We start from the raw sequence: 18,144 nt of genomic DNA, 5'->3' as shown, positions 1-18,144 counted from the left end.
GCTTGAGCGCAGGCTCATCTGGCTTAAGCAAAAAGCTCACCAGCTTGGACCCAGGGTCGCTGGCTCCAGCAGGGGCTACTCGGTCTGCTGAAGGCCCGCGGTCAAGGCACATATGAGAAAGCAATCAATGAACAACTAAGAAGTCACAACGTGCAACGAAAAACTAATGATTGATGCTTCTCATCTCTCCATTCCTGTCTGTCTATCCCTCTCTCTGACTCTCTCTGTCTCTAAAAAAAAAAAAAAAAAAAAAAAAAAAAAAAAAAAAAAAAAATTCAGCCTGACCAGGCAGTAGCACAGTGGATAAAGCATTGGACTGTGATGCAGAGGACCCAGGTTTGAAACCCGGAGGTTGCTGGCTTGAGCTCGGGCTCATCCAGCTTGAGCACGGGCTCACCAGCTTGAGTGTGGGATCACTGGCTCGACCATGGGATCATAGACGTGACCCCATGGTTGCTGGCTTGAGCCCAAAGGCCACTGGCTTGAAGCCCAAGGTTGCTGGCTTCACTTGCTCTGCTGGAGCCCCCCAGTCAAGGCACATATAAGAATCATGAACAACTAAGATGCTGCAATGAAGAATTGATGCTTCTCATCTCCCTTCCTGACTGTCCCTATGTGTCCTTCTTTCTGTCTCTGTCACTAAAAAAATTAAAAAACATACAGTGTGTCCGTAAAGTCATGGTGCACTTTTGACCGGTCACAGGAAAACAACAAAAGACGATAGAAATGTGAAATCTGCACCAAATAAAGGGAAAACTCCCAGTTTCATACCTATTCAGTGTACTTCGATGTGGGCTCACACACAGATTTTTTAGAGCTCCTTAGGTAGCTATCCCGTATAGCCTCTACAGACTCGTCACTGACTGATGGCCTACCAGAACAGGGTTTCTCCACCAAACTGCCGGTTTCCTTCAACTGCTTATCCCATCGAGTAATGTTATTCCTATGTGGTGGTGCTTCGTTATAAATGCGCTGATATTCACGTTGCACTTTGGTCACGGATTTGAATTTAGTGAGCCACAGAACACACTGAACTTTCCTCTGTACCATCCACATCTCAACTGGCATGGCTGTGGGCTGCTCCGCTGTATACACGGTGTTACGTCATCATCTGCTCATGCGCACATGCTGCCACATCATCCTACGGAAACTGGGAGGGTTTTCCTTTTATTTGGTGCAGATTTCACATTTCTATCGTCTTTTGTTGCTTTCCTGTGACCGGTCAAAAGTGCATCATGACTTTATGGACACACTGTATTTCAGGTATTATTCAGTTCATATACCATGAAATGAATCCTTTTATGGTGTAAAATTCAGCGGGTCTTTATTATATTCACAAAATTGTGCACCCATTCAATTCTAGAACATCTTCACTCAAAAAAGAAATCTTATATCCATTAGTATTTACTTCCCATTCCTCTCTCCTTCCAGGCTCTGAAAACTACCAATCTACTTTTTGTCTCTGAATTTTCCTATTATGGATATTTCATATAAATGGATTCATACAATGTGTGGCATTTTGTGTATGGCTTCTTTCGTTAGTATAATGTACATTACTTATCTATTGCTGCATAACAAATTACATCTGACAATTTACGTGTTTCATAAGTTTGGGAGCAGCTTAGCTGAGTGGTTCTAGCTCAGGGTCTCTCATGTGGTTGCAGGAAAGATGTCAACAGGGGCTTCAGTTATTTGAAGGCTTGACTAAGGCTAGAGCAGGGATTGGGAACCTTTTTGGCTGAGAGAGCCATGAACACCACATATTTTAAAATGGAATTCCATGAGAGCCATACAATGACCCGTGTACGTTAGGCATTATCCAATAAAAATTTGGTGTTGTCCCAGGGGACAGCTGTGATTGGCTCCAGCCACCCGCAACCATGAACATGAACAGTAGGAAATGAATGGATTGTAATACATGAGAATGTTTTATATTTTTAACGTTATTACTTTTTTTATTAAAGATTTGTCAGTGAGCCAGATGCAGCCATCAAAAGAGCGACATCTGGCTCACAAGCAATAGGTTCCAGACCCCTGGGCTAGAGGATCTGATTCCAAGATGGCTCAAGAATGTGGCTATAGACAAGGCTTACTTACTGGATTTTGGCAAAAGGCCTGTTTTTTATCACATGGGTCTTTTCATAGGTATGCTTGACTACCCCATGCCTTCCTTCAGACTAGTGAGGAGCAAACAAGCCACAATATTTTTTATAATCCAGCCTTGGAAGTCATATACCATGACTTATGCCAAATTCTATTGGTCATATAGACTAGCCCTGATTCAGTTTGGGAGAGGACTATACAAAGGCTAAATACCAAAGGGATCATTGGGAGCCAACTTGGAGATTGGCTGCACAATGGCTGATGGTAGTGTGGGCATACTGAGAAATTCTGTTGTAACAGCCATAGATGGTATGTATTAGAGATTATATTGAACTCAAAAATTCAGAAAGAAATCAAAGTTTTTATACACTGTAATAAAAGAAGGATTTTCTATCATCTGAGCCTTAAGGCTGTTTCTTCACTTTCCACTTTGATCTATAAAGGTAAATAGATATGTGAATTGGTTGATATAAAGAAAGCAGCTTTCTAAAACAGATCCATTTCATTTCCTTATTTCTTTTCTTTTCCTGATCTCTATATCTTGTATTCATGTTTTAAAATTTTTCAATCCATGCTCGTTGATAAACATGTAAATGTCATACCTTCTTGTAATGTTATTTAAATTTTTAAACATTAAGTACTGTGACTAAAAGGAAACCAAATTAATGGTAATTTTTAAAGATGTTTCTAATATTTAAAGATACGTTTTTAATTTGGTAATGTGATATCAGTGTAAGATTTGAACATTTGCACAGGCCTCAGTGATCTAGGAGTCGCCAAAGAGGTGGCATTTAAAGTGAGAGAGAAGGGCTGACTGGTGGTGGCGCAGTGGATAAAGCATCCACACTGAGGTCCCAGGTTCAGGGACCCGAGGTCACTAGCTTGAACACAGGCTTGCCAGCTTTGAGTGCGGTGTTGCTGGCTTGATCATGGGATTATCTACATGACCCCATGGTCACTGGCTTGAACAAGGGGTCACTTGGTTCAGCTGGAACCCCCTCCCCTCAGTCAAGACACGTATGAAAAGCAATTAATGAAGAACTAGTGACGCAACTATGAGTAGATGCTTATTTCTCTCCTTTCCTTTCCCTCTCTCTAAAAAAATAAAAAGGAAAATAAAATAGAACTTGAAAGTACTTGAAGTTAGGATCCTTTTTATTTAAATACTATTTAACAGAGTACTGTGTGTCAGGCATTGTGCTAAGCACTCTCTATATATTGCATTTTATCTTCAAAATAACCCTATTAAGTAGAAATAGGGTTAAGTATAAACGCGCCGAAATTCACGTTGTGCTTTGGTCACGGATTCGAATTTAGTGAGCCACAGAACACACTGAACTTTCCTCTGCACCGTCCACATCTCACTGGCATGGCCATGGGCTGCTCCGCTGTATACATGGTGTTACGTCATCATCTGCACATGTGCACATGCTGCCACATCATCCTACAGAAACTGGGAGGGTTTTCCTTTTATTTGGTACAGATTTCACATTTCTATTGTCTTTTGTTGCTTTTCTGTGACTGGTCAAAAGTGCACCATGACTTTACGGACACACTGTACTTCTAAAATGTGTTTCCATAGTTACAATAGCAAAACTATACTTAGAATAAATAATAAACTTCCCATTTGTAATTATTTAGCTCCATTCATAGCAATTTGGAAAAGGACTGCAAATCAAATATTTAGGGTTTCTACTCTTGAAATGAAGGAGAAACAAATCAGAATACATTTTTTAAATGTTTAGACAAAATTCACATAAAAATATATATATTAATTATAGCATATGCACACATACTTAGAAAAAAAAGAAAAAGTAGAGAATTTGCCCATAATCAAAATTTTATTGAAAAACTGACACCAAAATAGGAGATCACTGTTGTATACTTATAAAATTAAATGTAATTACATTATCTTGGTTGATTAACTAGAATTTCTGAACCGATAAGGCTTTCTGTGATATAACACAAATTCAGGAAGCTGTGTGGATCATTATTAGTGTTGCTTTCTTCTAAATGAACACCCTGTAATGGAATTACAAAAGCGTATTAAACACAAGTCTATTCTCTTTGGTAGTCCTAATGGCAAAAAGCACTTAAGTAAAAAGCTTACATTTTAAGAATATTACATTAACATTCATAATTTATCCTTTTTTACCAGAAATTTGCTATAACAAATCATTTATATTTGAATTTACTCTGATGTGACTGTAACTGTCCCTCCTGTTTCTCAAATACCATAATGAAATCTATTTAACACCATGAGCTGAATTCATCAGTTAAAACTTTCAAGTTGGCATGCTATAAAGGTTTTGGAAATCTTGCAAGTAGGCTGATTTCATACTTATATCTTACTAAGTCATATCAAATAGATCTTGAATTTGTTGCCAATCCACTTACTCTTCCAGTGAGAAAATGTATTCACAGCTCCCCAAAATATCACAAATTTCAAATATATGGAATTCTAAATCTACAAGTTGTACTCTGGAAAACTATATAATTATTTCTTTCTTACTGCACAAAAGTGAAAGAGGAATTAAAATTAGATTTTTATATTAACCATTTAGTACTCATAGATATCAAACCTCAAGCATTTAAATTTATATATTATGTTACTTAGCTAGCAATAACTGTCTTAAGTCCTATGTGCCATATACATATGGAACAAAATATTTACAAGAGAAATTTTTAAATCCTATGTTTTAAAAAAGTCCATGTCCTACTGTACATAGTTATTCTTCTGCTCATTCTGATTTATGTTTAATATTCCAAATTAGGCAAACTAAGTGACTAAAATACAACAGAATTAGGTGTTCCTAACTAAGAAAAATAATATTCAAAGGAGTTCTTTGCAAGGTCAAAGGTATAAATGTATCCAACTGAACAGGGCACTCTACCGAAAGAGTACACAAAGGCAAAATTATTTTGGCAATCATAAATTTTAGATTTCTTATAAACTGGTTTTTAATAAAGGTAGACATTCACAATCATAAAATCTCATCACTGGATTTAAAAATGCGAAACGATATACCTTCTGTGAGCCTCGCCTTTCCTCCTGTCGGCTGGCACAACACTGTTGAACAACCTACACAAAGAACCACCGTCTGAGCATGACTGAAAACCGTGGTGATCTTGTAGCAACCTAAAAAAAAAGGGCGGTGTTAAAAGTGAAAAGCAGAAGAAAACACTGGACGTGTTCAACTTATTTGTAGTAAAAGCCTTTAAAAGATTTAAGAACTTTATTGTTGTGCAATAGCAAGCCACCTGTTTAATTTTCTAGTAGGCACATAATTGTTAAATAGTATCATTTCAACATTCAATCAAGACGTGGGGATTAATCAAAATCTCGTGTGTATTTTATGCTTCATATTTCCATCATGACTATCCAACTGCGGGTGTCAGTAGCCACATACATAGGAAACGGCCACCACTCCGGACAGCTCAGCTTCACACTAGAGAATCAACATCCTTTTCATTGCATCATGAAAAAGAAAACTCGTGGCCTTACCAGCCTGAGGACTTAGTAAATCAGCTGTCCTATTCCCTTCGGAGTCCCAGCTTCACCCCTCCTCCGCACTGCAGTGTTTCCACCGCGGTTCCAGTACGTTTATCCTCAAAACGTCCACCTCGCTAATCCCACTTCTCAACCGAGGGCCCTCACGCGTCAAATACACGCACCACGCTAACAATCCCTATAGAAATCTGTATTGGGAAAGGAATTAAATGTGAACTGTTACCTGGGCATTTTACATCCATAAAATAAGAATTTGGACTTTGAACTAGCCGTTTCTTTTTATGTTTTTTCTTTTCCTCTTCCAAGGACGGATGCAGTAAATCTCTAGCCAGCTAAAAAATAAAAAAACAAAACATACTATTACTAGAATGAAACCATACCTGAAATACACATGCGAAGATAACAGTCTCAGCAGAGGCAACACCTCGGATGTTACTTTTCCAAGCTTGTTCACTTGCCTCCGTACCTTGCATAATGCTTGCGACCAGGAAACATATGGTACGGTTAACCCCGTTCCTCTTGACCGAACTGAATAACAATCTCCCATAAAAATAAATAAAGAACTAGATAAAACCGTCATGCTAAGTAAGAACGCGACCCCGATCCTGGACCCGCCGAGGGGAAAAAACTGCCAAGTCACTTTTAACAAGGAAACACGCAGAACGTCGCTTTTCAGAGTGAAGGCGAGGGGCCGAGAACCACGAAACTCAAAGGACAGCAGGAAGACTCCAAAGATCCCACCTCGCGGGCGTCCAGCAAAAACCCAGAGGAGCCGTGCCCTCCGAGGCGCCGACTGCAGCTCGCAGCCCAGGGCGGCCCAGGTCCTCCCCGCTCCACGCCCTGGCATGGCCGGACCGGCCGCTCTGCCCGGGCAAGTCCCGACAAGTCCGCCAGGCGCCCAGAGGCTGCGCGAGCCCAGTCCCGTCGCCACGTTCGGCGGGGAGCCCAGAGTGCCCGCAGAGCGGTCGGGAACCCCTCTGCACACTGAGAAACCCGAAACAAACTCGAAAGTCAACACTCACAGGCATGTTGACGGTTTCGCAAGCCCAGTCTGTCAAGACTTCCGAGGCGACACCCTTGGTGAGCAGCACGAGATCAGGCGCTCTGCATCAACTTCCGGGATAGAGGAGGCTGGGAGCGGAGGAGCGGTGCAGCCAGGCGGGCGGGCTGTCCGCTCTAGGCGCTCCTCTCGGTGGTGGTGGGTGTGTGGGGGTAGGGCTCCGGCCAGGTCTGCAGGTTCCGGGGCGCCCTGAGGGTCTTGCCAATCCGAGGTCACAGACTCCGCTAACCTAACGGGTTCCAGGGCAGGGGCCGCTGGTCGTAGAGCTTTTCACTGGACCAGCGATCCCCGAGCCAGGCTCCTGCGGTGTGTCCTCCGCCAGGAAACCACCTCGGGTGTAGGCCGTGGAAAGGGAGTGCGGGCGGCATCGCGGAACCCCGCAGGCGGCCGGGCGGGCACGCTGGGCAGCTTGTGGCGGTCTGGCCGCCAAGCATGTCAACTCTTGTATATTAAAAACAATATTATTAATTAAAACTATTACCATGTGCCAGCGCGATTATGAAAAAGGCGCTTGTAGTTGTGCATCCAGTTTCCAAGGCACCGGTTATTGAGTTCTTTATGGGATGAAGTTGTGCCTTGGGTCGCCTTGCCCTGAAAGTTTTTAAGCCCGGTTCGTTGCCATGCTTACTTCACCGCAAGGCTCCTTCCTGCCCAATGCGAACTTTCAAGAGCAGACAACTTTGGCCTGAGAACGTTATGTCAGGGATATGAAATATTTTTGATAAGGAGTGATGATGTAAGGGAATGTGATAGAAAGCTAAGAAACCAAGGAAACACTTGACCAGAAAATTGTCCTAGAAAATAGACGTTTTTAATTGCCTGTTTCTCTGTTTGCAAAAGTAACATATGCATAATGCACATTTTGAAAAATGCAGAAAAACAATTAAAATTACCATGCAGAGATAATCATTTTTAACATTTTGACCTATGTCCTTACAAACATTTTTTTAATTTATGTTTTTTTTAAGTGTATTTATTGAGCCCTGGCCAGTTGGCTCAGTGGTAGAGCATCCACCCACATGTGGAAGTCCCGAGTTCGATTTCCGGTCAGGACACATAGGAGAAGCGCCCCTCTGCTTCTCTACCCTTGCCCCTCTCCTTTCTCTCTCTCTCTTTCTCTTTTATCCTCCCACAGCCATGGCTCCATTGGAGCAAAGTTGGCCAGGGTGCTCAAGACTGCTCCATGGCCTCCGCCACAGGCTCTAGAATGGCTCCCGCCACAACGGAGCAACACCCCAGATGGGCAGAACATCACTCCCTGGTGGGCATGTTGGTGGATCCTGGCCGGGGCATGCAGGAGTCTGTCTGACTGCCTTCCTGCTTCTAACTTTGGAAAAATACAAAATAAAAGTTTATTATTGATTTTAGTGAGAGAGGAACAGAGAGAGAGAGGGACAGACAGAAACAGGAACATCGATCTGTTCCTGTATGTGCCCTGACCGGGTATCAAATCTGCAACCTCAGAGCTTCCGGACAATGCTCCAATCAACCTAGCCATCTGGCCAGGGCAATTTATTAATTTTTAGAGAAAGAAATACCTCGACTTGCTGTTCCACCCATTTGTGCCATCCCTGGTTGATTCCTGTATGTGCCAGACCAACCCAGGACAGGGGATCAAACCATAATGTGGGCATGTCCAGAGGACACTCCAACCAACTGAGCCAACTGCCAGGGCCCAAACATTTTCTTACTCACATATAGGCTTGTTTTGAGTTTTGTTTAACATAATTGGTATCATCTTCTGCATATTCCTTTTTAGACATCATTTTACCCCCACTTACTGTATAATGAGTATTGCTACATGTTACTACATAGTTTCCTAATTATGACTTTTAATGGTCATGGAGTATTGGTCACTTGAATATATATATTTTCCTTTCATTCATATGCTAAATTGGAATTAGGTTTGGGTTATTTAACATTTTAAATAGTAATAAAAATTAAATGTTTTCAGGCAGGAGTATATAGTACAATTGTATTGACAGAATAATGGGCCCCAAAGACTTCAATGTCCTAATCCCCAGGACCTGTACTTACTTGGCAAGTTGAATTAAAGTTACTAATTAGTTTACTTTAAACCAGGAAAATTATGCTGGGTTATCTAGGTAGGCCCAATGTAAACACAAGGGTCGTTAAAAATGGAAGAAGAAGGCAAAAAGAATCAAAGGAAAAGATGGCCCTGGCTGGGTAGCTCAGTTGGTTAGAACATCATCTCCATACATCAAGGTTGCAGATTGGACCCCTAGTTAGGGCACAGACAAGAATCAACCAATGAATGCATAAATAAGTGGAACAACAAATCAATGTTTTTCTCTCTCCCCTCCTCTCCTATATCTCTCTCTAAAAATCAAGGAAGGAAGGGAGGGAGGGAGGGAGAGAGGGAAGGGAAAGAGAGAGAAAGAGAAAGAAAGAAAAGAAAAAGAGAAAGAAAAAAGGAAAGAAAGAGAAAGAGAAAAGAAAGAAAATGTGATGAAGAAGGGTCTGAAAGATGCTATGTTGTTGGCTTTAATAAAGATGGAAGAAGGGGATCATAAGCCAAGGAATGTGGGCAGCCTCCAGCAGCTAAAAATGGCAAGGAAGAGGACTCTCCCCTAGAGCCTCCAGAAGGGATACATTCCTGCTAGCACCTCAATTTTAACAGTGAGACTTGGGTCAGACTTGAGTAAAGAATTTAAGACAAATTTGTATTGTTTTAAGCCACTAACTATATGGTAATTTGTTACAACAGCAATAGAAGACTAATACAATAATGAAGACCCATGTACCCATCACCCAACTCTGTCAAATCTTAATAGTCAATCTTCCTAACTCTCAGATTTTCTCTATTAAAATAACACTGTAGTAAACATTCTTATAGATAAGTCATTGTACACATCCTTGATTATTTCCTTAGGATAAATTTCTAGAAGGAAGAATTAGTGAATTAAAAGTTATGCACATTTGCCTAACCTGTGGTGGCGCAGTTGATAAAAAGCTTCAACCTAGAATGCTGAGGTTGCCAGTTCAAATTCCTGGCTTACTCAATCAAGGCACATACAACTACTGTGAATAGATGTTTCCTGCTCCTCCCCCCACTTTCTCCCTCTCCCTCTCTTTCTCTTTCTTTCTCTCTCTCCCCTCTCTCCAAAAATCAATAAATAAAATCTAAAAAAAGAAAAGTTATGCACATTTAAGGTTTATAATATAAACTACCAAATTATCCTCCAGAAAAGTCAAACCAATTTACATTCCAGATGGAAATGTTTGAAAATGTTCCCTTTTTTTTGCACCCTTGATCATATTGGATATATGTTTTCCCTATCTCAGTAAATACAGAAAAACTATATAGTATTTTGTCATTTTTACTATTGTATTAATACTTTCCATATGCTTATTGCTTATTAATACTTTTTTGTTGGGATGATCATCTATTCCTTCCTTATGTGTTCTTCTGTATGAAAGATATTAACCAAATATTTTCCCAATTTGTTTTCTATTAATTTTATCCTGTCAATTTTATTTTTTGGTGATTTAAACATCATACAGTAAATTTTAATTGTTCATTTATATATACTGTATAATGCAGGCATACCTCATTTTATTGCATCTGCTTTTTTGAACGTCACAGGAAGGCAAGACCCTCTACCAGCAAAAGGATTACATCTCTCTTTAGTGCTATACTCGTTTATTACAGTGGGCTAAAAGCAAACCCACAATATCTTCAAGTTTTGCCTGTATATTTTAAACCTATTGGGTTTCTTATTTATTTATTTATTTATTTATTTATTTATTTATTTATTTTAAGTGAGAGAGAGAGAGACAGACAGGAAGGGAGAGAGATGAGAAGCATCAACTCATAGTTGAGGCACGTTATCTGTTCATTGATTGCTTTCTCACATGTGCCTTGATGTGCGGGGGAGGGGATCTCCAGCCAAGCCAGTGACCACTTGCTCAAGCCAGAAACCTTGGGCTCCAACCAGTCTTCATGGGCTCATGTCTATGATACCACGCTCGAGCCAGCAATCTCTGAGTTTCGAACCAGGTTCCCAGCATCCTAAACTGACTCTCTATCCACTGCGCCACCACCTGGTCAGGCAAGTTTTTCCTTTTTTAGACAGGTCTTGGTCACTTTAGTATTGGCTAAATATTTTCATATGCTTTCTTTTAATTCTTTTGTTGTGATATTTATTCTTTAACTTTTTAATTAACCTGGAATTTATTTTAACATGATGTATAGTAGGTCTCAGAACAACTTCAGGCCTAGCAATCTTCAGTTCCTTAACTAATTCCCAGTACCGTGTCAAAACCCTCCAACTTCTGAGAAACTGTGGTAGCATGAGAAATAAAACTCTCAAGGGCAAAAAGACCTGAATTCTATAACTCTGCCTCCCCCTCCAGAGCTCAGTTTCTCCTAAAATGTCCCCTAGGCCTTTGCACTGATGGCAGATGAAGGGACCCAGAGTCCCTTTGCCTTGGTAGCCTTTTCTCAGGGATCCTGCAGGAGGAGCTCCCACGTGGCTTCCCAAAGAACCATGAAATGCTAGTTGGGGTTCTGTTTCCTGCCTGAAAACTCTCCAGCTGTTCTATCTGGACAGGTCTGAGGAGGTGCTGCTGAACTCTCCGAGTCAGCACCTGGCCCCTGCACCTCAGAAGTGTGCAGCCATTTCCTCTCCCTTCCCCCTTCTCCAACTTCAGACACTGGGAAAACTCACAGGTGTTTGGGTAAGCCAGGAACCAACTAGTGCTAAATTTCAAGCCCGCTGAGACTGGTCCTAAATAGGTCAGGTCCCACTTTACCCAGGTTCGAGCTCCTCAGGCTTGTGCCCTTCAATCCCAGAAAGATGGTCAGAGGTTTAGTTTAGTTTTGTTTTTAAGAAACTTAGGATGTGACGTGGGGCTCTAAATAACTTCGCACTCTTGCCTTTTAAGTTTTTTTTCTAAGAATCTCAGAGAAATTTGTGTCATTAGCAAACTGTAACAAGACTGCATTCTTTTTTTCTTCTTTCTATTGTCCACCTGTTGGCAGGTTTCAAAGCACATGGGACTTATTCTCAACCTGTTCCTGAAATCAGCAGCACCTTTTCTCTACAAACCAGTTCTTCAACAGGGTCACCACCATTGTCCCAAGAGTTCTATTGTAAAGGTTCAAATCCATCTGTCATTCATGAAGATGTTTGATGCTCTCAGGTAAGCTCCCATCTATACGGGGTAAGAGTCTCAGTTGGGGACTGTGCTATTTTCTTTATTTGCCATGCCAACTTCATTTCTGACTGAGGCTGAGCCCTTACTGAGCTGGTGCTATAGACTGAATGTTTGAATCCCCCCAAAATTTGTATGTTGAATTCTAATCCCCAATATGATGATATTGGGAAGTGAGGCCTTTGGGAAGTGGTTAGGTCATCAGGATAGAGCCCCATGAATGGGATTAGTGCCCTTATAAATGAGGCCCCAGAGGCCCCTTCTGCCATGTGAGGACACGGTGAGAAAACTGCCATCTATGAACAAGGAGGTTGGCTCTATCTAGACACCAAGTGTCACTAAATTTGCTGATGCCCTGACCTTGGACTTCCCAGCCTGCAGAACTGTGAGAAATAAATGTCTGTTGTTTAAACCACCCAACCTGTGGCCAGGAGGCTGACTTTGATGGGCTACCACAGCTGGGTTCTCTTGCCCTCTGGTTTCTAGTTGGGTTAGGCCAATGGGAGGCACTAGTAGGAAATCACAGGGAGGGAGAGAGCAGTGTTGGGGTATTGATTTCCTGGATTTATCCTGACGGGCCATCGAGTGGCTGTGTTTCTCCAAGGGTAACAGTTGCTGCAGGCGTCCCTTTCCCACAGCCATCATGGGATTCCAATCACCACTTCCTCCCCCTTTGGCCCTTCCACTTGAAAGGAGGTGCCTTTCCATCTTTTGCTGGTTTCTGTTAACCCTGCCCCAACTTTGTAAATAGTCTCTACATGATGCTATCTTCAATGGCCAATTTCGAATGGGCCATCTGTGATGGGCCAGAACCCAGACAGGGGGATCCCCTGCCAGAATGTGCTCCTTTTGGCCTGAAAGGCTTTGCAGATGGGGTCTGTAATGCCGGTGACCGAGGCCAGGCAGGTTCACATTGGATTTGAGCAGATGGTGGAGGAACTGTGAAGCCAGAAAGCATTGGACCATTACCTTTTAATAGAGTCTTACAACAGCGAATGAGCTGACAGGGTAAAAATGTTTCTCATGGCAGCAGGCCAACAAACAGCAGAACAGCCCTTCACAGTGGCGGGTAAGCAATTTGCAATCTGCACCACCCTGAGGGCAAGCCCCGCAGCCTTATGTAGGCTACATACACATGGCTCTGCCACGTGCTCATGCACTCCTCAGGCAGAGGGCAAGAGAGCAAGCCTAACACAGCTGTTTTCCCAACAGAGTCCATCTGCTCCTCAGTCATCAATCCAACCAGGTCACCCAGGGATGTCCATTGCCCCTGCCTGTGGAACCCTTTGATTTTAACAGGTTGGCTTGAGATGGATATGGGAATCAAGGGAGACTGCCTAGAGCCCTAGCCATGCAAATCGTTGCCAGTGACATTGGGAAAACCTAGGAGTTTTTTGGAAATGCAGAACCGCAGACCCCATCCCAGATCCTCTGAGTCAGAATCTGCACCTTAACAAGATCCCCTGGTGATTTGTGTGCACATCCCACTGTGAGAAGTGCTGGCCTGGATACACCACACTGCCGTTCTCTCTGGCGTCTTCCTACCTCCCCTGTGGGCTCTGAGGGAACCAGAATCCAGACCCCTACTACTCCAGGATAACAAATCAAGGCTATTCCTCTCGATTGGAGCAGGGAAGCTCCTCTTTTCTCCTACCACTCTAACCTATTTTGTTCATTCCAGCCAATCTCATTCCCTCTTACTCTGTCTAGGAATCCTTTAAATCAATGATACTCCAACTTTGTTGCACATTAGAATGACCAAAGGAGCATCCTAGCTCAACTAAATTAGAGTATTTGGGGATGGGAACGAGGTGGCAATAGCTTGTAAAACTCCCTAGGTGATTACCATGAGGAGCCAAGGTTGAGTACTACTACTCTAAGTTCTCCTGAGGCATCAAAATTTTCAAAAGCAAAGCACAGAAAGAATGACAGGCTACTCCTGCTTAAAGGTATAAATAGGAAAAATACAGGAAAAACCCATTAATTAATATCCCGACTCAGTAGTCAGGTGAGATCTCCCAGCATTGTCCTGCCTTCCCTGATGCTCAGGTCTCTGGTCTCCGCATCTCCCCACCTACTGCTTCCTGCAAATCCTCTCACAAGCTGCCTGAGTCTCTGGGGGAGAAAGTGAGCTGCTTAGGGCCAGGTGCTCTCTCAAACTTTACTGGCTTTCCACATCTCATAGTAAAGATGTTTTATGAATACGCTGAGATAAGCAAAAATTTTTGCAAATATAACCTCTGCCTTTTCTGAACTCTTGAGGCACTCATTGCCTACATTAATAATTGCTTAACTATTCTTGTCTTGTGTGATTTTTCATCTTATGCTCTTGTACTGCAGTTTCATCTCCTTGTGTTTATGTCTGTCTTCTCTTCCCTAAAAGTCCACAGGCTTCTTAAGATCAGGATTTGGTCTCATCTCCCCACATGCCCACTACAGTACATCAAAGCGCAAAAATATGTCCACTGAGTGCCATACTCAACGTAACTGGCTTGACAGTCTTTCTTTGAGGACTAACTGTTGCGCCTGTAACTTATCTAGAACCCTTTTATTTTAGTTGCTACTTCACTTGGTTCTTTGTGATGCATGCCTTTGACCTTTCCTCTGCCTCAACCCGATGTGATGAGAAAACCAGAAGGCCACTTAATTCTGGCTAAGCTACAGTTAACTTGTTTCTAAAATTTGGAAAATTGCCCTGGCTGGTTGACTCAGTGGTAGAGCGTCGGCCTGGCGTGCAGAAGTCCCGGGTTTGATTCCTGGCCAGGGCACACAGGAGAAGCGCCCATCTGCTTCTCCACCCCTCCCCTTCTCCTTCCTCTCTGTCTCTCTCTTCCCCTCCCGCAGTGAGGCTCCATTGGAGCAAAGATGGCCTGGGCACTGGGGATGGCTCCTTGGCCTCTGCCCCAGGTGCTGGAGTGGCTCTGGTTGCAACAGAGCGACGCCTGGGGGGGGGCAGAGCATTGCCCCCTGGTGGGCAGAGCGTAGCCCCCTGGTGGGCGTGCCGGGTGGATCCCAGTCGGGCGCATGCGGGAGTCTATCTGACTGTCTCTCCCCGTTTCCAGCTTCAGAAAAATACAAAAAAATAATAATAATAAAATAAAATTGGGAAAATTATCCTAAGTCATTTTAGGGTTGGTGAGATATTAGAGTGAGCTCTTCCTGTGAAAAGTGTACAGGCAAAGTAAATGAGATCATTCTGTTTTACCATTATATAAAAGCTGATTAAAAGGCTAATGATCCAAAGGGTTCAAAGTATTAAGAATGGTATTTTATTTCTTAATATTAAAAATTTACTCAACTATTTATGAAATATTTACTATATACGATGCACTAGGTAATATAAACCCTGTTTCCTAGGAACACAGAAACTTTTTAACTCTATTAGCCACTTAACTTCTTTAAGTTGTTTCTCCATCTGTAAAATAAAAATATTTATACCTATTTTATAAGGTTAAATAAATATAAAGTGAAATAATGCTTGTAAAGTATTCAGTATATTGTAAATGCCCAATAAATGCTTAATTGTAATCATTAGAGCTTATAGATGATATAGAAATCAGTTAATTCTGGGAATCTTGGGCTGATGGTGATATCATGAATAAGGACTTGTAAAATACAATTTTTTAAACAATAGTTCTGCTTTAAGGAAGGTTATGAATACATTCCACCTGCAGGAAGTTTTTGCAGAAGTCTTACCTTTGATTAAAAGCTGAGAGATTGTTCTTTCAAAATCCAACAGGTGGCACAAGGAGCTACTTGTTGTGCAGGACAATCACTGGCCAGCAGAGAGCTTTTATCTTCCTGTTTCCAGAGGGCCTTTGCCTTGGAGATGTCTTCTTAGTCTGTTACATGGTCACTCCATAAGTAGCTGCAGACAGACCATGATTATTATGGGTTTTTCTAAAGGAAAAAAGAGATGTGGCTTAGAAGGCAGTGGAGAGTGACTCTAGTCTTTTTCCTCTAAATATTCCACTCATCTGAAACTAGTTAACTATATTTAACTGCTTAAATTCCAAGTTGCCCTTACGTGAAAGTAAATACTATCAGCTCTAAATGTATTTTTTACAGAGACATACAGTCCAAAGAGCTGGTAGAAGGCCTGTCTTCATTATTAATTGTGCCAGTTTGGTAGTCATTGGGTAGCGAAGATGAATCAAGCAGCAGCAGGGCTCTGGGAAATGAGCTGGGGAGAGTTGTGTTGCTGATCTGCAGTGTTTTCTAATTTCCATAATTGTTGCCACCATGGCCAATGTCAAGTACTAAGATGAAGTCACTTGACCCAGAGTGGGGAAGAGATGAGCACAATCTCCTGCTCCGGTAATGCCAAAAGTCTTTTTTTTTTTTTGGACAGAAAGTGAGAGGGAAAGATAAGGACAGAGAGACAGGAAGGGAGAGAGATGAGAAACATCAATGCTTCATTGTGGCTTTTTAGTTGTTCACTGACTGCTTTCTCCTATGTTCCTTAACCGGGGGGCTACAGCAGAGCAAGTGACCCCTTGCTCAAGCCAGTGACCTTGGGCTTCAAGCCAGCAACCTTTGGGCTCAAGCCAGCCACCATGGGGTCATGTTTATGATCCCGTGCTCAAGCCAGCAACCCTGCGCTCAAGCTGGTGAGCCTGTGCTCAAGCTGGATGAGCCCATGCTTAAGCTGGCAACCTTAGGGTTTCGAACCTGGGTCCTCTGCATCCCAGTTCGATGCTCTATACACGGTGTCACCACCTAGTCAGGCAATGCCAAAGTCTTATTTTAGGAATATTTTCATTATCATCAGAATTATTAATAAAATATTCATATGAGCAATTTTCTCTTTCCTCAGATCAAAAAGCAGAGAGTGGGAGTAAAAAATAAGAGAAATATGGACTACTAGATAAACCCCAGGTGGATGACCCTGAATAAAGAAGAGTTGACCTCCTGGATCATTTTGCCCACCTGAGTATAACATATAACAGAGTCAGAGCTCTCTATAAGATATTGTTCTCTGACTTGTGAATAAAGAGGTTCATATTAAACATAGAATTTCAGGTTAGGAAGAAACAATGCATTCCAATTTTAGACAGTGCTGATTGTTCCTTATACCATGTCAAAATCTGCTTGTTGTTTTTTGTTGTTGTTTTTTTGTGACAGAGACAGAGAGAAAGACAGAGAAAGGGACAGATAGTCAGAAAGGGAGAGAGATGAGAAGCATCATTCCTTTGTTGCAGCTGCTTAGTTTTTCATTGATTGCTTTCTCATATGTGCCTTGATCGGGGAGCTACAGCAGAGTGAGTGACCCCTTGCTCAAGCTAGCATCCTTGGGTTCAAGCCAGAAACCATGGGGTCATGTCTATTATCCCAGGCTCAAGCCAGCAACCATGCGCTCACGCTGGTGAGCTCGAGCTCAAGCTGGATGAGCCCACACTCAAGCTAGCGACCTTGGGGTCCCGAACCTGGGTCCTCTGCATCCCAGTTCAATGTTCTATCAACTGCGCCACCACCTGACCAGGCAAAAATCTGCTTGTTTTTAACTTAAATTCACCTATTGAGGTTCTGGCCGATGAAGGGAACATAGAAAATACATTCATTTATTTTCCAGATGGCACCCCAAGAGCTAATTGAGGATGGCTTTACTTCTTGGATGAATACTGCAGGCTCCTACAAACAGTCTTTGCAGTTTCTAATCACCCTTTTCACCTTTCTCTGAACATGCTCCAGTTTTCCCCCATCCCTTTTAAAAATAGGCCCAATGACTTAACACATTGCTAGCTCAAAATACCATGGAATTCTTACTTACCTTATTCTTCTCATCATACTGTATGTGTATCCATACAGCTCAATATCACATATGATTTTGGGGCAATACAATGACATCACACAGTTGATTTACATAAACTTATACCTAACTAAAATCCTTAGTCTTTTTAACTGTTATTAAACATCATACTACTTATGCTATAATTGTATTTTTTTTTTCTTGTATTTTTCTGAAGCTGGAAACGGGGAGAGATAGTCAGACAGACTCCCGCATGCGCCCGACCAGGATCCACCCGGCACGCCCACCAGGGGCGACGCTCTGCCCACCAGGGGGCGATGCTCTGCCCCTCCGGGGCGTCGCTCTGCCGCGACCAGAGCCACTCTAGCGCCTGGGGCAGAGGCCAAGGAGCCATCCCCAGCGCCAGGGCCATCTTTGCTCCAATGGAGCCTTGACTGCGGGAGGGGAAGAGAGAGACAGAGAGGAAGGAGGGGGTGGGGGTGGAGAAGCAAATGGGCGCTTCTCCTATGTGCCCTGGCCGGGAATCGAACCCGGGTCCCCAGC

The 18,144-nt window shown here is 42.5% G+C and overlaps 1 protein-coding gene and 1 long non-coding RNA gene across 5 annotated transcripts; one reads left to right on the top strand and one right to left on the bottom strand.

Moving 5' to 3' along the window:
• Positions 1-3,925: 3,925 nt before the first annotated feature.
• RPS27L (ribosomal protein S27 like) lies at positions 3,926-6,772 on the bottom strand. 2 transcript variants are annotated; one of them, XM_066342760.1, is made up of 4 exons: positions 6,637-6,772; positions 5,838-5,946; positions 5,132-5,242; positions 3,926-4,125 (listed from the first exon to the last, which is right to left on the bottom strand). In XM_066342760.1, exons 1-4 carry the CDS (start codon positions 6,640-6,642, stop codon positions 4,097-4,099), a joined length of 255 nt encoding a protein of 84 aa, XP_066198857.1. In that variant the 5' UTR covers positions 6,643-6,772; the 3' UTR covers positions 3,926-4,096. The 2 variants fall into 2 exon arrangements, with proteins under 2 accessions (XP_066198857.1, XP_066198856.1); XM_066342759.1 differs by lacking the exon at positions 6,637-6,772 and adding an exon at positions 6,081-6,565.
• LOC136376601 (uncharacterized) lies at positions 6,688-17,743 on the top strand. Of its 3 annotated transcripts, none has more exons than XR_010746213.1 (3): positions 6,688-6,812; positions 11,680-11,840; positions 16,669-17,743. It is a non-coding gene; the product is annotated as an uncharacterized lncRNA (long non-coding RNA). The 3 variants fall into 3 exon arrangements; XR_010746212.1 differs by having other exon boundaries at positions 6,691-6,816; XR_010746211.1 differs by lacking the exon at positions 6,688-6,812 and adding an exon at positions 9,578-9,718 and having other exon boundaries at positions 16,669-17,741.
• Positions 17,744-18,144: the final 401 nt, after the last annotated feature.

This window comes from Saccopteryx leptura, chromosome 6 (genome assembly GCF_036850995.1).
Source record: "Saccopteryx leptura isolate mSacLep1 chromosome 6, mSacLep1_pri_phased_curated, whole genome shotgun sequence".
NCBI lineage: Eukaryota > Metazoa > Chordata > Mammalia > Chiroptera > Emballonuridae > Saccopteryx > Saccopteryx leptura.
Note: the sequence above shows the minus strand (reverse complement) of the source record. Positions and strands in the feature narration are given on the sequence as shown.